A 22174-nucleotide genomic window follows, 5' to 3' on the forward strand; every position below is an offset into this window, starting at 1 on the left:
TGGAGCCAGGATTTAGAACCCAGTTCTCCTTGTCTGGAGTTTACGAGGGCTGTCAGAGGCCATCCTAGCTAAGATTGCCTAAGCACTACCAAAAACCTCATAGTGAGCATTGCAAAGAAACTGGGAAAGACAGCCTAGCCATCTGTGGATACAATTATATAAAAATCTCAGCTCATGGTCAAACCAGAAATTCCTACTACACATCTCAATGGAGTGTATCAATGTCACTTCACTGATTGTCAAGAATAAGGGTTGAAGACAAGCTCGTTGTGGACAGGGAATGTGTCTTCCAACTGTTATATTGTACTCTTCCAAGTGCCTAGTACGGTGCTCTGCAAACAGTAAGTACTCAATAAATACGATCGATCGATTGATGTACTATTAAAAAATGAATGAGCATCCAAGGGCCCAAAGGGGGAAAAACTGAGGCCTACAGCAGTTAAGTGACCATCATATAGTAGTAAATCAAAGATTGTACTCTTCCAAGTGCCTAGTATGGTGCTCTGCATACAGTATGTACTCAATAAATACGATCGATCGATTGATGTACTACTAAAAAATGAATGAGCATCCAAGGGCCCAAAGGGGGAAAAACTGAGGCCTACAGCAGTTAAGTGACCATCATATAGTAGTAAATCAAGGGAAAAGTCAGAATCGAAGCCAGAATTCTTAAGTGATCCACCTCAAACCGAGCTGCTCAGTGATTCTTGGAGAGAGCCTCACATAGGAAACCCAAGAACACAGTACTGACAAGAAAATGCTTGGCTAATTTGTGGCCTCCCAATCATGAGTTTCTGAGTATGGAAACAATGAGTGTTATTTCTAACTCTGCCAGAGCCGTCCATTCATTTCAGCGAGCAGGCTGCCCCTACAAAGAGCATAAGCCGGAAGTACAGAGTGGTCACTCTACCAAATCACTGGTAGCCTGGCCAATAACCTCTGTTTCTCCCATCATCTTAAGCAGCAATGGCTCTCCTGGATGGATCCTGCTCTCCCAGAAAGATAGGACTCCGCAGGCTACTGGGCTGTCTGGAGTCAGTCCCAGGAAAGGGCGTGGCGGGGAGAAAGAGAGATATTTAACACTCCCACTCCACCCCTCCCTCCTTTCCCCTCTTCAATGGGTTGTTTCAGGCCTTGCACACACTCCTACGGAGTGGGGGCTACTGTGCCCTAAGTGTGATAAGGAACAAGACCCTTTACCTCTCAGGGCCTCATTTCTCCTCCAGTGGGAAGTGAGGTTATAACATAATATTACAATAATCAAAGAGAACCACTGTGGCCTTGTGGATAGAGCATGAGCCTGCGAGTCGTAAGGCCCTAGGTTCTAATCCCTTCTCTACCACTTGTCTGCTGTGTGACCTTAGGCAAGACACTTAACTTCTCTGGGGTTCTAGACTGTGAGCCCACTGTTGGGTAGGGACTGTCTCTATATGTTGCCAACTTGTACTTCCCAAGTGCTTAGTACAGTGCTCTGCACACAGTAAGCGCTCAATAAATACGATTGATTGATTGACTGATTACCTGCTTCCTCTACCTCTGCTTCCTGTAACTTGTTTTAGGACTTTCCAGTGGCATTCATTAAGTGCTTACTATGTGCCAAGAACTGGGGTACTTACAGGGCTAACAGATCAGAGTCCCTGGCCTACATGGGGCTCAGTCTAAAAGGGAGGGAAAACAGGTAGGTATATTTTATCCCCACTTTACAAATGAGGAAACTGAGGCAGTGACTCTAGGCCAAACACCAGGAAGTGGTTAGAGCCCAGATCTCCTGATTCTTGGGCTGTGCTTTTTCCACTAGACCACACTGCCTCTCTAAAAGCATAATTGTGTTTTGCTGACTTCTATTAACCGTTTTCCTCTACACTAGATGCTGAATACGAAGCTGTTGAACCTTAGAGGAATTTAGAATTAAGGCAGCTGGGCTTGGAAGGGGACGAGATCTCTTTGCGTTATAAGAAACCAACCACAAACCAACGCCCTAGAAAATTTCCTTCCTATCTATGTTATTTTAAGACTCAATAAGGGCCATGCTTCTACTTACGATAGACACCAGACATAATTTTAATTTAGACTCTTCACATACCCTGGACCAGCCGCACACCTATCTCTGGCTGAGCAGAGGTCCTTACTTTATCACACACCTCTACACAGTCAACTTCCCAATTCAACTCCTTCAGGGAATTTTAATATAATTGATGAGGGTAAGTAAGACTTGAGGCATGGGGGAAGGGTGTAAAATAAATTGACCAGTCTTGACATGGATAACTAATCTAGAAATTCACGGTTGAAATCTTCTTCCACCAGATTCTTCCTAGCACTATGATCATTTATCTACCCAGCAAAAAGACAATGAGGAGCAGTCTTATTCAGATCATGATGTTTTTTCAGAGAACAATGGCATGAAGCATGATCAGTTGTTAACATCCCCTTCTGCAGTTTTTCCATGAGTAGGATCTGCTTCTCCAACAAGCGTGACTTTTCAGAAAAGATCTGTTAACTTAGAGTGGAAAGATCGTGATAGCTGTATTTCTCTCCCAGATTGCTGAATGGGTCTATTTCTCAATTCAACCTGGGCCAGCATTTCAGTTAATAGTATTGAAGACAAAATGCTTAAATACAGCCTGAATTGGAAATATGCTCTGCAGTCAGAAATATTTGGCAATGACTCTTAGGACAAGTTCAGCGTGACTAAGGCAATCGTTCTTCAGAGAGTAGTAGTGCTGGCAGTAATGGTAATAGTATTTTCTAAGCAGTATGGTCTGGTGGAAAGAGCATCGGTCCGGGCATCAGAGGACCTGGGTTTTCATCCTGGTTCTGCCACTTGGCTACTTTGTGACTTCGGGCAAATCATTTAACTTCTCTGAGGCTCAATTTCCTCATCTGTGTAATGGGGATAAAATACCTGTTGTCCCTTCCCCTTTGACTGTGAACTCCATGTGGGACTATGAACTATGACCTGATTATCTTGTATCTTTCCCAGAGCTTAGAATAGTACTTGATACAGAGTAAGCACTTAAAAATATCATTGTTATTATTACTATTCCTATTGTAGTATTGCTGCTTGCTCATTAGCCATTGCACTGTTCTAACCCCAAAGCCATTACCAATTACCAGAAAGGATTTAGTGAGTTTCTGAGTGGAGTCCCTATATAACATTTGAATGCAATATTTATCATTTTTTATAGTTATACTATTTACTATAAATCATAAGAGCTAGAGTAGATTCAAGGTTATCAGATCAGGCGCTGTCACTCACAACTTATCCTATCCCCATTTTATAGATAAGGAAAATGAGGGCCACAGATAATGAGTAATCTGTCCAAGGTTTCACAGCAGTCTAGTATATTACTGAGGCTAGAACTCGGGTCTCCTGTCTCTCAGTCTCATGCTTTTTCTATTGGACCAAGCTGAAGAATGCAAACTTTCACGTAGACTTCCCTAAAAGAGAAAAACGGAAAAAAGAAAGCAATAACCAAGCTAAAGCAGAGCTATTCCAACTTACTCTTTCAGAAGTGTAGAAAATCCATAAGACTCAAGCAAATGGAGGCAATGTTAATAAAACTTTTCTAAAGGAATAAATATATTTAACATATGCATTACCTACAAATATCCCAGTGTGGTTTCTTAGGTATCCATTTCAATAGGCTGCCTGAAAACCACTAACATCACAAAAACTAAATTCAGAAGTGGATTTTACATTTTTCCAATAAAAATTTGATTGCAAAATCTAGTTTTGCATTTTCAGACTCTTCATAGTCTAGTGGATAGAGCACGGGCCAGAAGGCCATGGGTTCTAATCCCGGCTCTGCCATTTGTCTGCTGTGTGACCTTAGGCATGTCACTTCACTTCTCTATGCCTCAGTTACTTCATCAGTAAAACAGGGATTAAGACTGTGAGCCCAGTGTGGGACAGGGACTGTGTTCAACCCAATTTGCTTGTATTCCCCCCAGCGTTTAGTACAGGGCCCGCTACATAGTAAGTGCTTAACAAATACTACGATTATTATTATTATTCATAATTGCTTTGCAGAAGTGATCAATCAATCATTTTTATTGAGTGCTTACTGTGTGCAGAGCACTGTACTAAGAGCTTGGGAGAGTACAATGCAACAGAATTAGCAGACATATTCCCTTCCTATAATGAGATTGCAGACTAGAGGGGGAGCCAGAGATTGATATAAATAAATAATTATAACCTTACAAAAGAGAAAGTTGAGGTATATTATATCATGAAGCATTACATCATGAAACCAGAAAAATAACAAGATAGAGGGCATAGCCATACTTGTCCACAATACCTCTCCTGCTACAAAGCTTTCTATTTGGCCAAGCCAGAGTTTCTGAAATACTGACATTTTTTCCAAGCAATATTTACAGGCAGGGATATGCCCCCCTGTGGCCTTATAACCAGAGCAAGGATTTACAAAATGAACAAGTATCCTGAAAAAACGTTAGCCTTGACAAATGAAACATGGACTTACCCACGCAAATCACAAAGTCAATACTAATTACTGATTTGGTATCTTTGCTTTTTGAGAGTAGCTTTTAAGTCTATCTGCATTAAAGCTATTACCTTCCCATAACCGTTATCAAGTGGGAAAGGTTTGATATGCAGTTTTGAAGTGTTCGTTTTACCAAAGTCGGCTAGGATTCTGGAACGTAGCTCACCTCCTCCAGGAGGCCTTCCCAGACTGAGCCCCCTCCTTCCTCCCCCTCGTCCCCCTCTCCATCCCCCCGTCTTACCTCCTTCCCTTCCCCACAGCACCTGTATACATGTATATATGTTTGTACATATTTATTACTCTATTTATTTTACTTGTACATATCTATTCTATTTATTTTATTTTGTTAATATGTTTTGTTTTGTTCTCTGTCTCCCCCTTCTAGACTGTGAGCCCACTGTTGGGTAGGGACCGTCTCTAGATGTTGCCAACTTGTACTTCCCAAGCACTTAGTACAGTGCCTTGCACACAGTAAGCGCTCAATAAATATGATTGATTGATAGTAGTTAAAGGCCATCAAATCACATTTCATCTCCTAACTTCTGAGTTTGGCTACCGATCCTCTAGAATCTACCATCCAAAAGGAATCTGTCCAAATTGCAACTCAGATTCAGTCTTCCCCAATTCCCCAATCCTCCAATGGTATTTACTGAGCACTTAATATGTGCAGAGTAATAATAATAATAATAATAATAATGGTATTTGTTAAGTGCTTACTATGTGCAAAGCACTGTTCTAAGTGCTGGGGAGGTTACAAGGTGATCTGGTTGTCCCACCGGGGGGGCTCACAGTTTTAATCTCCATTTTACAGATGAGGTAACTGAGGCCCAGAGAAGTTAAGTGACTTGCCCAAAGTCATACAGCTGACAGTTGGCGGAGCCGCTATTTGAACCCATGACCTCTGACTCCAAAGCCTGTGCTCTTTCCACTGAGCCACGCTGCTATATTAAGTGCTTGAGAGAGTACAACAAAATTAGCAGACGTGAGTTTATGACTGTGAAGGTTGTTAAATATACGCATTATTTTTTTCTATAGTGTTTTTCTTTTTGCCCATGGCACTTGCGGCTGTGAAAAGTCCATTCAAAAGCCAAGAAAAGTCAAACCCCCTTCTCTGCAGGTTGGTATCAGCTGTGACGCCCTGATTGTCTGCGGTATTGCATTTGTTCCGGTCTGTTGAGGTTGCTGGGGATTGTGGCCGAAAGAGGTTCAAATGTGGCAGACAACTAAAGCTACTTCTGCAGTTAAATGCGGCAGGGAGCTAGAGCAATAACTGATGTTCTTGTTACATGTAGGTTGAGTCCCCTTCGTATGGAATTGACTCTCAAATTTTGTATTTCATTCATTCATTCAATCGTATTTATTGAGCGCTTACTGTGTGCAGAGCACTGTACTAAGCGTTTACCACTGTATTTCCTTAAGTAGCGTGCCCTAGTAGAAAGAGCACGGACCTGGAAATCACAGGATGTGGGTTCTAATTCTGCTCCACCACTTGCCATTCATTCATTCATTCATTTTTATTGAGTGCTTACTGTGTGCAGAGCACTGGACTGAGCGCTTGGGAGGTACAAATTGGCGACATATAGAGACAGTCCCTACCCAACAGCGGGCTCACAGTCAAGTCACTTCTGGGTCTCAGAAGCAGCATGGAGGCTTAGTTCTAATGTGACCCTAGGCAAGTCACTTAAACTTCTCCGGGCATCAGTTTCCTCATCAATAAAATGGGGATGAAATACCCATTCTCCTGCCCTCTTATTCCCGTGCTTGGCATGTAGTAATAATAATAATAATAGTAGTAGTATTTGTTAAGTGCTTACTGTGTGCCAGGCACTGTACAAAGCACTGGGGTGTTTGTACGTATTTATTACTCTATTTATTTATTTTACTTGTACATATTTATTCTACTTATCTTGTTTTGTTAATATGTTTTGTTCTCTGTCTCCCCCTTCTAGACTGTGAGCCCACTGTTGGGTAGGGACCGTCTCTAGATGTTGCCAACTTGTACTTCCCAAGCGCTTAGTACAGTGCCCTGCACACAGTAAGCGCTCAATAAATACGATTGAATGAATGAATGAATGAATGAAAGAGCATGGGCTTGGGAGTCAGAGGTCGTGGGTTTGAATCCCAGCTCTGCCACTTATCAGCGCTGTGACTTTGGCCAAGTCACTTAACTTCTCTGTGCCTCAGTTACCTCATCTGTAAAATGGGGATTAAGTCTGGGAGCCCCAAATGGGACAACCTGATTACCTTGTATCTACCCCGGCGCACATAGTAAGCACCTAACAAATGCCATCATTATTATTATTATCATCCTCAACTGTAAAATGTACTTTTTACAGATGGTTTAGTGGACCTTTTACGGAAACAGCATGGTGTAGTGGATAGAGCATGGGCCTGGGAATCAGAAAGTCATGGGTTCTAATCCTAGTCCTACCACTTGTCTGCTGTGTGACCTTGGACAAGTCACTTCACTTCTCTGGGCCTCAGTTACCTCATCTGTGAAATGGGGATTGAGACTGTGCACCCCACATGGGACAAGGACTGTGTCCAACCTGATTGATTTGTTTGTATCCACCCCAACGCTTAGTACAGTGCCAAAACAGTACACATAGTAAGCACTTAAGAAATACTACAATTAAATTATTCTTTGTGCCTCAGTTATCTCATCGGTAAAATGGGGATTGAGATTGTGAGCCTATTTGCTTGTACCCACCCCAGTGCTTAGTAGAGTGCCTGGCACATAGTACGTACTTAAATGCCACAACTATTGTTACAATAACAATAATAATAATAATAAATTCAGTTGTAGTAGTGTACTTTCCCAGGTACTCCCTGAATACTGTCAATTCAGCTGGTTGGTGTTCGAGGAGTTAAGTGAGCAGACAGGGTTGTAGTAGGAGATCAGTGAAGTAAGGGAGGAGGGGACAAGGTGATTGAGTGCTTTAAAGCCTTCGATAAGGAGTTTCTGTTTGTTGCACAGATGGATGGACATCCAATGGAGGTTCTTGAGGAGTGGCTCAGTTGCTTCCCTTATTTAATTTAATTTTTAATTGCTATTTATATTTATTATTACTATATTTATTTTAATGCCTGTCATCCTGATGGATTGTAAGCTTCCTGAGGGCAAGGATCATCCCTATATATTCTATAGCACTCCCAATCTCCCAAGCTCTGCACACATTAAGTGCTCAATTAGATTGACTGTCTGCCTTCCCAACTGTAGCTACATCTGACACTACTACACTCTGCTAAGTGCTTAGCTCACTGGTGTGCACACAGGAGGGGCTCAATAAATAATATCAATTAATCAATCAAGGCCTCAACAAGGGGAGAAGCTGGAGCAGAGGCCACAAGAAGGCATCCTGGAGATATTCCCAGGGCCAGCTTCCAGGAGCTGCCAGGTGTGAGGGTCTTGTCTAGTTCTGCTGGGGGCAGCTCCCCCCAAGAAGCCAGGCTGGCTCTCACAACTGTTGGGTGGGTGGGTAAAATGACAGGACTCCAACTTGCAGATTTCCTTACTGGGCCAACAAAATATGATTTGTTGGGGCCAGTCCCAACCCAGAGGCTTAGAAGGCTTATTCCGGTATAAATGTTCCAAGGACTGGAGGGAAGACTGTAGCTTTTCTAATTATAGGTTTGGGGAAACACGATATCACACCAGGCTGGTGGAGACCAGCAGTATTCCAGAAGAACTGATATGAAAAAACAAGCATTTTATCTGGACAAATAAGGGGCAAAGAAATAGAACATCTTCAGCACTTAGAACAGTGCTTGGCACAGAGTAAGCGCTTAACAAATACCATAATTATTATTACCTGATCATGACCAGTCCGCTTGCTGAAATGTAATAATAATAATAATAATGATGGCATTTGTTAAGCGCTTACTATGTGCAGAGCACTGTTCGAAGCGCTGGGGGGGATACAAGGTGATCAAGTTGTCCCACGTGGGGCTCACAGTCTTAATTCCCATTTTACAGAAGAGGGAACTGAGGCTCAGAGAAGTTAAGTGACTTGCCCAAGGTCACACAGCAGACATGTGGCGGAGCCGGAATTTGAACCCACGACCTCTGACTCCAAAGCCCGTGCTCTTTCCAATGAGCCACGCTGCTTCTCTTGGCTTTCAGTTCTCCAAGAATAAATGCTTCCGCATCCCATTAGGATATTTTCTGCAAGAGTTGCCTGGATTTTAAGGAAGTTTGTAAGATGTAGAACATTTCTTCTCTCAATCAATCAATCGTATTTATTGAGCGCTTACTGTGTGCAGAGCACTGTACTAAGCGCTTGGGAAGTACAAGTTGGCAACATATAGAGACGGTGCCTACCCAACAGTGGGCTCACAGTCTAGAAGTGGGCTCACAGCCTCGACAGATAGGCTGATCAAATATTAAAGTATCATGGCCATTCCTTATTTTGTATATATTCACAAAAGGGCTTTAAAAATGAAATAACCTACATATCAATATCAAATCCTGGCATAAGAATTCAGCACCCAAATGTCATTTCTTGCTAAATAATTGAGTTCTATCCTGAGGTTAGCTACAGCCAAACCCTTTCTAGCAATTTTTTCTCCTCTTAAGACTAATTTTTAGAGAATGAAAAAGAGCACGCAACTCAGTTTAGTGATACTTGGATGCAAGACACCGAGACAGAATTTAGATCCTGTACTAAGACTGAGGAAATTGCTAATAAATGGCCCTTTTAAAATTGATTAATTTTAACAGCAAATATGAAGTCCTTTTTAATGGCATTAGTTAAATGCTTCCTATGCGCCAGGCATAGTACTAAGCGCTGGGGCAGATACAAGTTAATCAAGCTGAACTCTGTCCATATCTGACATGGGGCTCACGGTCTTAATCCCCATTTTAAGGATGAGTTTACCTAGACACAGAGAAGGGAAATGACTTGCCTAAGGTCTCACAATAGGCAAATGGAGGAGCAGGGATTAGAACCCAGGTCCTTCTGACTCCCGGGCCCATGCTCTATCCACTAAACTGCACTGCTTCTCTATTCTGCAATGGCAGATGCAAAACTACATGAACACTCACTTCAAGATGAACCACTTTGCCCGGAGTGGAACTAGTACTAGTATTTATTAAGTTCTTGCTCTGTTCAAAGCCCTGAAAACTAAGCACTGGGGAAAAAGTACAATGATGAGATATAGCTGTAATCTTTGATCTCCAAGAGACTGACAATCTAAAAGTGGCAGGGAGCAGGTTGCTGAAAGATATATAAGGCTTAGTGGACAGAGCATGGTCCTGGGAGTCTAAAGGGCCTGGTTTCTAATCCCAACTCTGCCATTTGTCTGCTGTGTGACCTTGGGCAAGTCACTTCACTTCTCTGTGCCTCAGTTACCTCATCTGTAAAAGGGGATAAAGAGTGTAAGCCCCATTTGGGCCAAGGACTGTGTCCAACCTAACTTTTGTCTACAGCAGTGCTTAGAACGGTGCTTGGCACATAGTAAGTGCTTAACAAATTCCACCATTATTATTATGAAAACAAAAATATGAGACAAGAACAACAATAAAACTAAAAGAACAGTAGGTCAGGGATGTTAGACTCCTCTCTGCTGAGTTTAATAGTCCTTTCTTTCATTCATTCATATTTACTGAGCACTTGTGTGCAAAGCACTGTACTAAGCACTTGGGCGAGAACAATATAACTATATACAGCACAAATACGCACATTCCCTGCACATAACGAGTAGACTGTGAGATCACTGTGGGCAGTGAACGTGTCTGCTTGTTGTTGTACTTTCCCAAATGCTTAATACATTGCTTTCATACCGTAAGCACTCAATACATATGATTTGAATGAATGAATAGGATTGATTGCTTTTAATATGTTTGCACTTAGAGATTATTTCAGATTGAGGTACGGCTGCTTCTTAGCACCCTGAGAATTCAGTGAATAAGATTAAGAGTCAGAAAAGTAAGGATTAAAATTTCCTAGCTATTTTATTAAAATTCCCATGGATTCATGTTTTTTTTTGTTAGAAACAACCGAAATAAAGATTTATGTTGACTCTGAGCCCTACGTGGGACAGACCCCATTTGCTTATATCCACCTCAGTGCTTAGTACAGTGCCTGGCACATAGTAAGCGATTAACAAATACCATCATTATTATTATTAATACCATTATTATTATTAGTGACACTGAGGAATCAGGCTTGGCTGAGTTAACTGCAAGAATTACAAGAGTTGGAAACTTTGGAAAGATGTTGCCTAAACTTTTCAATAAGCACGTGTCAATGCCTTAGAGAGATCATGAAAAATGAGAATTCTAACAAGATTTTTCGATGCTATTTCTTTCTTTGAAAGAAATTCAGGGAAGATATCCTGAGTAAAAGCCCAGCACTTTGGAAAGAACTAAATGGTTAAGGAACTGGATCTGGAGAGATTTCAGGAATACTTACCAATCAAAAACTACAGCCAGAACCCAAGCTTGAATAAAAGCTATGCCATAAATCTTAGATGGTGATCAGTTTTAAATCCTTGGTATGCAAATTTAATTTTAAATAGGCAAAGAGAAATATTTTCTTCAATTAACAAAATTAAAGAAAATTTAACATAGATAGTAACTGGGATAATCAGGAAAGCTTAGGCATCAGGGTGTATGACTTTCCTGAAACCACCTACTTTATATAAAGGGGTAGGGGAAGAAAAGACACTTGTAGCCCAAAAGGTTTTTTAGGCTATAACCATCTTTTTCCTAGCTTTTAGGACTCTTTTTTCAGCTTGGGAAATGGAAGAAGAGCATAAGACTTGAGAAAATAAATATGGGTTAATGGACAAGAATAAAGCCCTAATGAAATAGACATGATTTCATTTTAGAAATTTCATTAGCTTGCCAGGCACGGGAAAATTCACTTTTACAATTAGAGTAACTTTCAGCACCATAAAGTCTTCATTTTGCTAGATTTAAGCTCCTTGGGGAAAGGGATTGGGTCTACTTACACTATTATACTCTCCCAAGGGCTTTGAACACAGCAAGCACTCAATGAATACTTAGCGTGACTAGGCCTGGAAGTTAGAAGGACCTGGGTTCTAATCCCAGCTCTGCCACTTGTTTGCTCTGTGCCCTTGGGCAAGTCACTTAACATCTCTGTGCCTCAGTTACAGATGAGGATTAAGACTGTAAACCCCATGTGGGACAGGGACTGTGTCCAATCTGATTAGCTTGTATCTGCCCCAGTGCTTAGTACAAGCACTTAAATTGCACCACTATTTTTATCAATTCCACTGCAATGAAAGAGTAAGCTGGCTGAAACCAAAACATCAAAACACACTATTACAGAAACAGCATTTTTTAGAATGCCAAAAGGGACCTGAAAATTTTGTAATCTGTAATAGCATGGCAGGAAAAATAAAAATAGTATTGAGTGGGGACTCCATGGAGTATAATTATCAGTGCACCTACCTTTTATCATAACATATAATAATAATGATGGTATTTGTTAAGTGCTTACTATGTACCAAGCACTGTTCTAGGCGCTGGATGATTTTCTCTATATTTGGGTTCTACTATCAGAAGTTTATTACTATTACTGTACTAGTCAAACCTTTAAATTACCAGCATAGTTTGTGTGATTCTGTAAACCTCTACATCTTAAGCACTTGAAAATAAGTTTGAAAACCAGTTCTATTATTAGAAATCGTTTAGATGTTTCAAAGCTCAAATATCAATAGTATTTATTGAGCGATTACTGTGTGCACAGCCTTGTACTAACCTCTTGGGAGAGTACATGTAACAATATAGGGTTGGTTAGATATGTTCCCTGCCCACGATGAACTTAAGACTTTTAGACTGTGAGCCCACTGTTGGGTAGGGACTGTCTCTATGTGTTGCCAATTTGTACTTCCCAAGCGCTTAGTACAGTGCTCTGCACATAGTAAGCGCTCAATAAATACGATTGATTGATTAAGAGTCCAGAGGTGCTGACAGATATTAATATAAGTAAATTACAGGTATTACAGAGTGAATAAAGTGTGCAGCTCTAAGTGCAAGGTTGACACAGAAGGGAATACAGAGAAGGGGAAATGAGGGCTTAGTCAGGGAAGGCCTCTTAGGGGAGATGTGCCTTCAGTACGGCTTTGAAGGTGGAGAGTTAGGTTGTAGGAGGAGATCAGCATGATAAAATAGGAGGGGGCAAAGTCATTGAGTCTCAATGGTTCAACATATAAAGGGCTCAACTTGAAAAGGCGAAAGGGCACGGTGTTCTAGGCCCACACATTTTGGGGATTCCCGTTGAAGTAGGAGAGTCACAAACCTCTACCACTGATCTGCACGGCCCAAGTCTGCTTCCGCCTCTGTGGCTGGGAAGAGGAACTAGAATGAGAGCGAGCTCATTTGTGGGCTTTTTTGGGGTGGTTTTGGGAAACCAGAAAGGCACACGTCAGGGTGCGAAGAACTCTAACAGACTGTGTGTATGCCCGGCACAGAATGAGGTGTCAAGTCACCCAATGGATCCAAGTGGCTTTTTTTGATGCCTGAATGATCTGGCTTGACCGCCTGCCTTGATGAAATGACCTGGATGGGTCGGGTCTTCAACATTCCCGCTTCTATTTTACCATTTTAGCAGCTGGGGGCTAGCTTGTGCAGCTACAAGGAATCCTCTTTTCCAACGCTGCTTTCACATGAAGGAGTTGGGCTTGGCCTGCTTGATAGACGTTTAGGGAGCAAAATTATAGACTGGAAGGGGGCGTAGACCAGGGCTGCTGCCATGCTCAGAGTCTCGGAAGTGCAGGAGCGGTTTGTGTGGGTCCTGAGCAATTTTCCTTCTAGGCTGCAAGGGTGGTCTCCCTCCAGTGCTGCTCATAGTCAGGGCCTGAACCTGTGCCACGACACTGCCCCCATGCAATGTAGTTTAATGTGAATTACGAAGTCCTCTTATTTTTGGGTGCTCTGTAGCTAGCCCACACAAACCAAGGTATATGGAAAAAGACAGGCTCCTTCTATTTACCACTGTGAGTCAGTGGAATGAAGGTACATTGCCGCACACTTCCAGAAGCAAGAAGCTCCAAAGGAAAATATTTTCATTAACCAAATTGCATTACTTAAAATTAAAATCTGCTTTTCAACTTCTGTTTTCATGGAACATCAAAACTCTAAAATCGGAGCTCCTGAAATGAAGTGATGATTAATCCATCATAACACTCAAAATGCGGGCAGGGCCAATTTTTAAGATATTGAACCCATATAAGCAGCTTTTTGAAACTATTCATAATCGCAGCAAAACTACAATCTCATGTTAGCATTATCAAGAGTTTTGACAGAAGGAGGAAGTGGAAAAAACGAAAAATCTAATACCTCATAGTATATGCTGAATCAAAAGAACAGCAGAAATGGGATGTGAACGTGAATGTGTTTTAAGAGATCCAAGGAAAAGTTACAGTACATACACAGTAGCAAGTTTTTAATCTTCAATAACCTATAAAAGTCCATTTTTTTTCAAAACAAAGTTGCTTCCAGAGTTTTAGAACAATTCTTTCCTAACCATCCCAAAAGTCAGAAGTATTAATATCATTTCTCAAACATTAGTAATTGATTTTTTCATACTCTTACAAAAAAATAGCTTTTATGCACTCAAATGTGCCTTTCCTAGCTCAATAATTGACTTAAGAAGTTGCATTTGTATACTGAGAGGTTTATAAAATAAACCAACTGCCTCAAATGCAGGGCATTTGAAAGCCAAAAGGAGAGGAAGGTTCCAGAAGATTTAAAGAAACTGGTCTCCATTATTTATTGGTTTTGAATAATCCTTTGGATTGGATACATGCAATTTTCCTGGGGATTTCTATCTGTACAAGTTGGAAAGATACAAAAAGCAAAACAACATAAAATCTGGTCCGAGTCCTCAAGATGTCAGAGTGCTTCTCTTGACCACACATGATACATCCTTTATACAATGGCATATTGTTCATATAAAAGGTCTCTGATTCTATAAAAGTCTTGACAGAGACAGCCTTCCAATCCGATGCGTCCAGTTTCAGTCTACACAACAGCGGGGAGAGAAGAAGACATAAAGAAAAAAAGTTTCATTACCTGTTCAAGAGGAAAGAAATGTGGGTGGATAAAATCAGAAACACAAACATATTTGTAAATACCCCAAATACCATAAGCTTTTAAATGTACAAAGGCCACACTCACCCTTCGAACAGCTACTAGACTGTTGCAAACAAGCACGCCTCCTACAAATTCAGCTTGAATTCCTTCTCGTAAAAGAACTTGTTTAAAATCAGACAGTCTTGGCTCATTCATAAATACCGACTGATGCCCAGGAACCTTATGAAGGTAAAAATAAAAAAAATAAGAAAGAGATGATAGAGGTTTACCCCACAGAGTAGCAATGTCATGAATGGTTTATCTTGGAATGCCTTTACTGAACTGGTTAGGTTCCATTGAGCCCATTGTTGAGTAGGGACTGTCTCTACATGTTGCCAACTTGTACTTCCCAAGCGCTTAGTACTGTGCTCTGCAGACAGTAAGCGCTCAATAAATACGATTGAATGAATGAATGAATTTCAGAACCAGTTCTGACAATACAGTCTAGCCCCACAGGTAAGTAAAAAATACACTATAAATCCCATTAGACTACCTCTCTACTCCTAGTGTCTTTTCTGTCCCCTGCCTCCTGAAGCCCCTGACCCAACAGTTTCTCCAGGTTCCCCCCACTCACCAATAAACTAGTATTCTCAAGTGCTTCCAATCAATTTGATTAGTCACACCTCACAAAAACCCTGTGAGAACAGTTTAGGAAATGGGCTCAGACTGTAAATTGCCCGCTTCCTTCCAAAGGTTGTCCAGTGTGTTGGTGGTGCAGATTTGGAATTAGTATTCACAGGTCTGAATGTCCAGCCTTCACTAGGTCCAAAGTACCACAATATCCTTTACCACCTGCCACTCTCTCCCCACTTTCGGTGGAATCTGAACATTCATTCATTCATTCACTCGTATTTATTGTGTGCTTACTGGGTGCAAAGCACTGTACTAAGCGCTTGAATCTGCCAGGAGATGTGCGGCGTCAGTGCCTCAACTCCAGAATCAATTAATCGATGAACTTTTAAATATTGAGCAGTTACTTCATGCTGAGCATTACTAAGTGCTTGGGAGAGCACAATCCAACAGGAATAGCCGACACGGTCCCTGACTAATGAGCTTACAGTCTAATATGAGAGCAAGAATATAAGCTAGACATGGACAGAGAACATGTCTGCCAACCCTACTGTGTCATAATCTCTGCAGTGCTTAGTACACTGCCCTGCAAATGGTATGCACTCAATAAATACCAACGCTGATGACATGGAAGCTCCCTCTGACACCACTCATGGGTGGGAAAGCTAAACCACAGCACTGGCAGTAGGGTGAAGAGCCCCTCTGCCCCTCATCTTCTCCCGTCTCTAACCCCACAACGAGTATCATCAGCAGGTTGGTCAGGAGCAGAGGCAGAGGGCACCCTCCTGCTCACAATGCCACCACTGAGTTAGAAATGTCTCATGCCTTACAAGTTCCATTCTCACCGAGCAGCTGTACTAGTGAGTCCTGCAGAGCATAAGTAAGGAGTTCAGCACAGCTGAAACTTTGGGCTTGAACCAGTGAGCAGTTCATAATATGCATTCTCTCCCCTCTAGTGAAATATCTTAGGCCGGACAGAATGGTGAGGAAACGAAAAGGGTGGTAAATGTATTGCAGTGGGTTTCGGGAACAAAAAGTTCACGTGGAAATGCTAAGAGTACCTTGACAATCCTTCCACACTTAAGCCTACAGCTTTGGCACAAATATTAGAACTAGCTGAAACCTCCCAGAGGCTCTGCAGTGAACTCACAATTTGGTGTGTGGTCCCTTTTCCTGAACTGTCCATTTTGTAACCCTGGCCTATGTGACTTTTTCCTGCTAGTTCTCACTCTTTTGTTGGCCCAGCCTGGTCATATCGCAGCGAGACTATTTGGTCAGTCTCCTCAGCGGGCTCCCTGCCTCCAGCCTCTGCCCGGCTCCAATATGGACTTTACATTGCTGTAAAGATCATTTTCTTGAAGGGTCCCTCAGCACACGTTCTCCCCTTTCCTCCAATCCCTCTGACTGGCTTCCCACATCGCACTGCAACATGCAAAAACTCCTCAGGAATTTGAAATCAACTCCTCCATCACTGCTGACACTTTGAGCCTATTCTGTCTGTGTTGTGTTTTAATGTTTCATCACTCCTGATGTGTCTGTCTCCAATCTCTGGATCGCCTCCTCGCTCTTTCTAGCGCCGCCATTGACGCCCGGGACTCTGTTCCCGAGAGGCCCGCCATCACACCGCGAGACGCCCGGGACTCCGTTCCCGAGAGGCCCGGCCGCCCACCCTCCCGCCATCTCAGCGCCCCCACGGACGCCCCCCCCTGCTTCCACCCCCCCACTTAGGAGGCCTTCCGTAAAGTGCCCCTCATCCCCCGCCCTTCCCGGTCCGGTCCTGACTGACTCTCCCCCCGCCCGCCCCCAGGTAAAAAGCCCTTGTTAGCACCTTGTTAGCACCATGTTAGCACCATGTTACATGTTACATTAACGACAACCTCATTCACACCTCCTCAGCCCTCCCATGCTAGTTGACTGTTTGCTCCCCTCCCCAGGTATCTCTGCTCCCTGACCCCCCTTAACTGGCCCACCCTACTCCAGCTCTTAATAGTTTGTATCTGCTCTCTGTGGCATCATTGTCTGCCAATTCTATTATTGCCATAGCATATTGATTGCTCAACTACATCCTGTGATGCCATCGCCTACTTTTATCATTGCTACTGTTTTATTGCTTCTGCATCTCAATTGTTAACCCCCCCCGCGGTACTGTCACTCGCCCTGCTGACCTCACCATGAACTTTCAATCAATCAATCAATCAATCGTATTTATTGAGCGCTTACTATGTGCAGAGCACTGTACTAAGCGCTTGGGAAGTACAAATTGGCATCACATAGAGACAGTCCCTACCCAACAGTGGGCTCACAGTCTAAAAGGGGGAGACAGAGAACAGAACCAAACATACCAACAAAATAAAATAAGTAGGATAGAATTGTACAAGTAAAATAAATAAATAAATAAATAAATATAGAGTAATAAATATGTACAACCATATATACATATATACAGGTGCTGTGGGGAAGGGAAGGAGGTAAGACGGGGGGATGGAGAGGGGGACGAGGGGGAGAGGAAAGAAGGGGCTCAGTCTGGGAAGGCCTCTTGGAGAAGGTGAGCTCTCAGCAGGGCCTTGAAGGGAGGAAGAGAGCTAGCTTGGCGGATGGGCAGAGGGAGGGCATTCCAGGCCCGGGGGATGACGTGGGCCGGGGGTCGATGGCGGGACAGGCGAGAGCGAGGTACGGTGAGGAGATTAGTGGTGGAGGAGCGGAGGGTGCGGGCTGGGCAGTAGAAGGAGAGAAGGGAGGTGAGGTAGGAGGGGGCTAGGGGATGGACAGCCTTGAAGCCCAGGGTGAGGAGTTTCTGCCTGATGCGCAGATTGATCGGTAGCCATTGGAGGTTTTTGAGGAGGGGAGTAATATGTCCAGAGCGTTTCTGGACAAAGATAATCCGGGCAGCAGCATGAAGTATGGATTGAAGTGGAGAGAGACACGAGGATGGGAGATCAGAGAGAAGGCTAGTGCAGTAGTCCAGACGGGATAGGATGAGAGCTTGAATTAGCAGGGTAGCAGTTTGGATGGAGAGGAAAGGGCGGATCTTGGCAATGTTGCGGAGCTTTCAGTTCCCTTGCTCCCAACTGCCATTCCCATTCCTCACCTTCCCCTTCCCCTCTCCCACCCAGCTGTTTCCCTCCCTCTCACCCACCAAGACCGCTCCCCCTCACCCCCTACCAAGGATTCCTCTGTACCAGCGCAGGTCCTCCGCTTCTCCCTCCCGGCCCCCCCCTCCCCTCCTCCCCGCCCCCACCCCATCCCAGTTCTCCTTTCCCATCGCCACCCCCCCTTCCCACTCTCCCCGCCCAGGCCCCCGCCAACTCATCCCAATCCAAACCCTCCCCACCCCTCGCACCCTTCCCCCTCCCTCCCCTCCCTCGACAGCTGATGCCAAGTGTGGCCTCTGGAACCCCCGCTCCGTTTTAAGTAAGATCCCTTTCATCCTGGACCTTTTCCAGGATGAAACGACGTTTCCTAACGACTCCTCTGCCGCCCGCCTTCTATCGCTCCTTGATGCTGCCAACCTCTTCCTCCACCCCACCTCACCCACTCACCAACTTGGTCATACCCTCGACCTCATCATCTCCTACCGCTGCACTGTGTCCACCCTCACCAACTCTGTGATCCCTCTCTCTGATCATAATCTTCTCACCTGCCTCCTCACTCACACTCCTTTCCCCTGTAAATCCGTATTACTCCCTCACAGAGATCTCCGCTCTCTGAACCCCACCCATCTTTCGGAGCGCCTCACACCCCACCTCGCCGCCCTCTCCTCTCTACCCAGTCTTGATGATCAGATTACTGCTCTCAACTCTACCCTTTCTACTCAGCTAGACTCGTTCGCTCCCCTTTCCCTTCGCCGCTCTCGCACCACTAACCCACAGCCCTGGATCACTGCCACTGTCCGCCTCCTTCGCTCTTATGCTCGAGCTGCCGAACGCTGCTGGCGAAAGTCTAAACACCATGCCAACCTCGTTCACTTCAAGTTTATCCTCTCCTGTCTTAACTCAGCCCTCTCTTCTGCCAGACAAAACTATTTCTCCTCCCTTATTGACACCCATGCCCATCACCCCCGCCAGCTCTTCCGTACACTCAACTCCCTTCTCAGGCCCCCGGTTCCTCCGCCTCCTCCTTCCCTCACCCCCAACGATCTGGCCTCCTACTTCATTAACAAAATTAAATCCATCAGGTCCGACCTCCCCAAAGTCTCTTCCCCCCTTTCTCCAACCCCCCGGCTCTCAACACTCTCTGCTACTCTCCCATCCTTCCCAGCGGTATCCTCAGAGGAACTCTCCTCCCTCCTCTCAAGTGCTACTCCGGCCACCTGTGCTTCTGACCCCATTCCCTCTCATCTTATGAAATCTCTCGCTCCATCCCTTCTCCCCTCCTTAACTTCCATCTTCAACCGCTCACTCTCCACTGGTTCCTTCCCCTCTGCCTTCAAACATGCCCATGTCTCTCCCATCCTAAAAAAACCCTCTCTTGACCCCACCTCACCTTCTAGTTATCGTCCCATATCCCTCCTACCATTCCTTTCCAAACTCCTTGAACGAGTTGTCTACACGCGCTGCCTAGAATTCCTCAACAACAACTCTCTCCTCGACCCCCTCCAGTCTGGCTTCCGTCCCCTTCATTCCACGGAAACTGCCCTCTCAAAGGTCACCAATGACCTCCTGCTTGCCAAATCCAACGGCTCATACTCTGTCCTAATCCTCCTCGACCTCTCAGCTGCCTTTGACACTGTGGACCACCCCCTTCTCCTCAACACGTTATCTGACCTTGGCTTCATAGACTCCGTCCTCTCCTGGTTCTCCTCTTATCTCTCTGGTCGTTCTTTCTCAGTCTCTTTTGCAGGCTCCTCCTCCCCCTCCCATCCTCTTACTGTGGGGTTCCCCAAGGTTCAGTGCTTGGTCCCCTTCTGTTCTCAATCTACACTCACTCCCTTGGTGACCTCATTCGCTCCCACGGCTTCAACTATCATCTCTACGCTGATGACACCCAGATCTACATCTCTACCCCTGCTCTCTCCCCCTCCCTCCAGGCTCGCATCTCCTCCTGCCTTCAGGACATCTCCATCTGGATGTCCGCCCGCCACCTAAAGCTCAACATGTCGAAGACTGAGCTCCTTGTCTTCCCTCCCAAACCTTGTCCTCTCCCTGACTTTCCCATCTCTGTTGACGGCACTACCATCCTTCCCGTCTCACAAGCCCGCAACCTTGGTGTCATCCTCGACTCCGCTCTCTCATTCACCCCTCACATCCAAGTCGTCACCAAAACCTGCCGGTCTCAGCTCCGCAACATTGCCAAGATCCGCCCTTTCCTCTCCATCCAAACCGCTACCCTGCTCATTCAAGCTCTCATCCTATCCCGTCTGGACTACTGCACTAGCCTTCTCTCTGATCTCCCATCCTCGTATCTCTCTCCACTTCAATCCATACTTCATGCTGCTGCCCGGATTATCTTTGTGTCCAGAAACGCTCTGGACATATTACTCCCCTCCTCAAAAACCTCCAATGGCTACCAATCAATCTGCGCATCAGGCAGAAACTCCTCACCCTGGGCTTCAAGGCTGTCCATCACCTCGCCCCCTCCTACCTCACCTCCCTTCTCTCCTTCTACTGCCCAGCCCGCACCCTCCGCTCCTCCACCACTAATCTCCTCACCGTACCTCGCTCTCGCCTGTCCCGCCATCGACCCCCGGCCCACGTCATCCCCCGGGCCTGGAATGCCCTCCCTCTGCCCATCCGCCAAGCTAGCTCTCTTCCTCCCTTCAAGGCCCTGCTGAGAGCTCACCTCCTCCAGGAGGCCTTCCCAGACTGAGCCCCTTCTTTCCTCTCCCCCTCGTCCCCCTCTCCATCCCCCCGTCTTTCCTCCCTCCCTTCCCCACAGCACCTGTATATATGTATATATGGTTGTACATATTTATTACTCTATTTATTTATTTATTTTACCTGTACATTTCTATCCTACTTATTTTATTTTGTTGGTATGTTTGGTTCTGTTCTCTGTCTCCGCCTTTTAGACTGTGAGCCCACTGTTGGGTAGGGACTGTCTCTATGTGATGCCAATTTGTACTTCCCAAGCGCTTAGTACAATGCTCTGCACATAGTAAGCGCTCAATAAATACGATTGATTGATTGATTGATTTTAGATTGTGAGTCCCATGAAGGACAGGGATCTTATTTAATTTTCACCTGTCTGGTCTCTCCCAGCACTTACTAGAGTGCTGTAGCCACAGTAAGCACTTAATAACTACTAACACTCACTACTACAACAACTCTTCCCATCTTACCTAATAATGATGAGGATGATGGCATTTATTCAAGCACTGTGTTAAACACTGGAGTAGACTGAAGTTATCAGATTGGACCAGTCCCTGTGCCACACAGGACACACGGTGTAAGATGGAGGGAGAACAGGTATTTTATCTCCATTTTACAGATGACGAAACGGAGGCGCAGAGAAGTGATTCCCTCACGGTCACACAGTAGGCTAGAGTCAGAGCTGGGATGAGAATCCAGTTCTCTGGCTCCACGGGACTAGGCCTTTTCCACCAGGCCATACTGCCTTCATATTAGCTCCCTTCAGTCACACTCCCTTCAGCTCATTCTCTTCACTCCCCTCAGGTTTGGCTTCTAACTGTACCTCGACTCATTGTACTCTCCCAAACACTTAGTACAGTGCTTGGCACACAGTAAGCGCTCGATAAATACGATTGAATGAATGACTCTCCCACCAGCATGCCCTCACTCAGGCTGTTGCCCAGCCAGGACCGCTCCTCTACACCTAATGTGGTAGACACAGTTTTCCTCACATTTAAAGCCCTCCTAAAATCTAAGTCTTCCCAGATGAACTCTCAGCCAATTCTTTGGCATCTGTGTTCATATGCCTAATCAACTGTATCGTCAACTATTCACTCTTCTTACCCTATCTGTAAATATATTAAAGTCTGCCTCCCCTATTAGAAAGTAAGCTCCCTGTTAGAGAGTAAGCAGGGGATGTTTCTGATTCTGTT

At 44.5% G+C, this 22174-nt stretch overlaps 1 protein-coding gene across 5 annotated transcripts in view; it reads right to left on the reverse strand.

The window, feature by feature from the left end:
- Nucleotides 1–13900: 13900 nt before the first annotated feature.
- CPSF2 (cleavage and polyadenylation specific factor 2) overlaps nucleotides 13901–22174 on the reverse strand; it is a 32408-nt gene continuing 24134 nt past the window's right edge. For all 5 annotated transcript variants that reach the window (XM_038747652.1, XM_038747628.1, XM_038747641.1 and 2 more), the window contains exons 15-16: nucleotides 14650–14784; nucleotides 13901–14493 (exon numbers count right to left, since the gene is read on the reverse strand). In XM_038747652.1, the coding sequence (XP_038603580.1) occupies nucleotides 14401–14493; nucleotides 14650–14784 (228 nt within the window). In that variant the 3' untranslated portion in view covers nucleotides 13901–14400. The remainder of the gene's footprint in view (nucleotides 14494–14649; nucleotides 14785–22174) is intronic.

The sequence above is a fragment of the Tachyglossus aculeatus genome, chromosome 1 (assembly GCF_015852505.1).
Source record: "Tachyglossus aculeatus isolate mTacAcu1 chromosome 1, mTacAcu1.pri, whole genome shotgun sequence".
Lineage (NCBI taxonomy): Eukaryota > Metazoa > Chordata > Mammalia > Monotremata > Tachyglossidae > Tachyglossus > Tachyglossus aculeatus.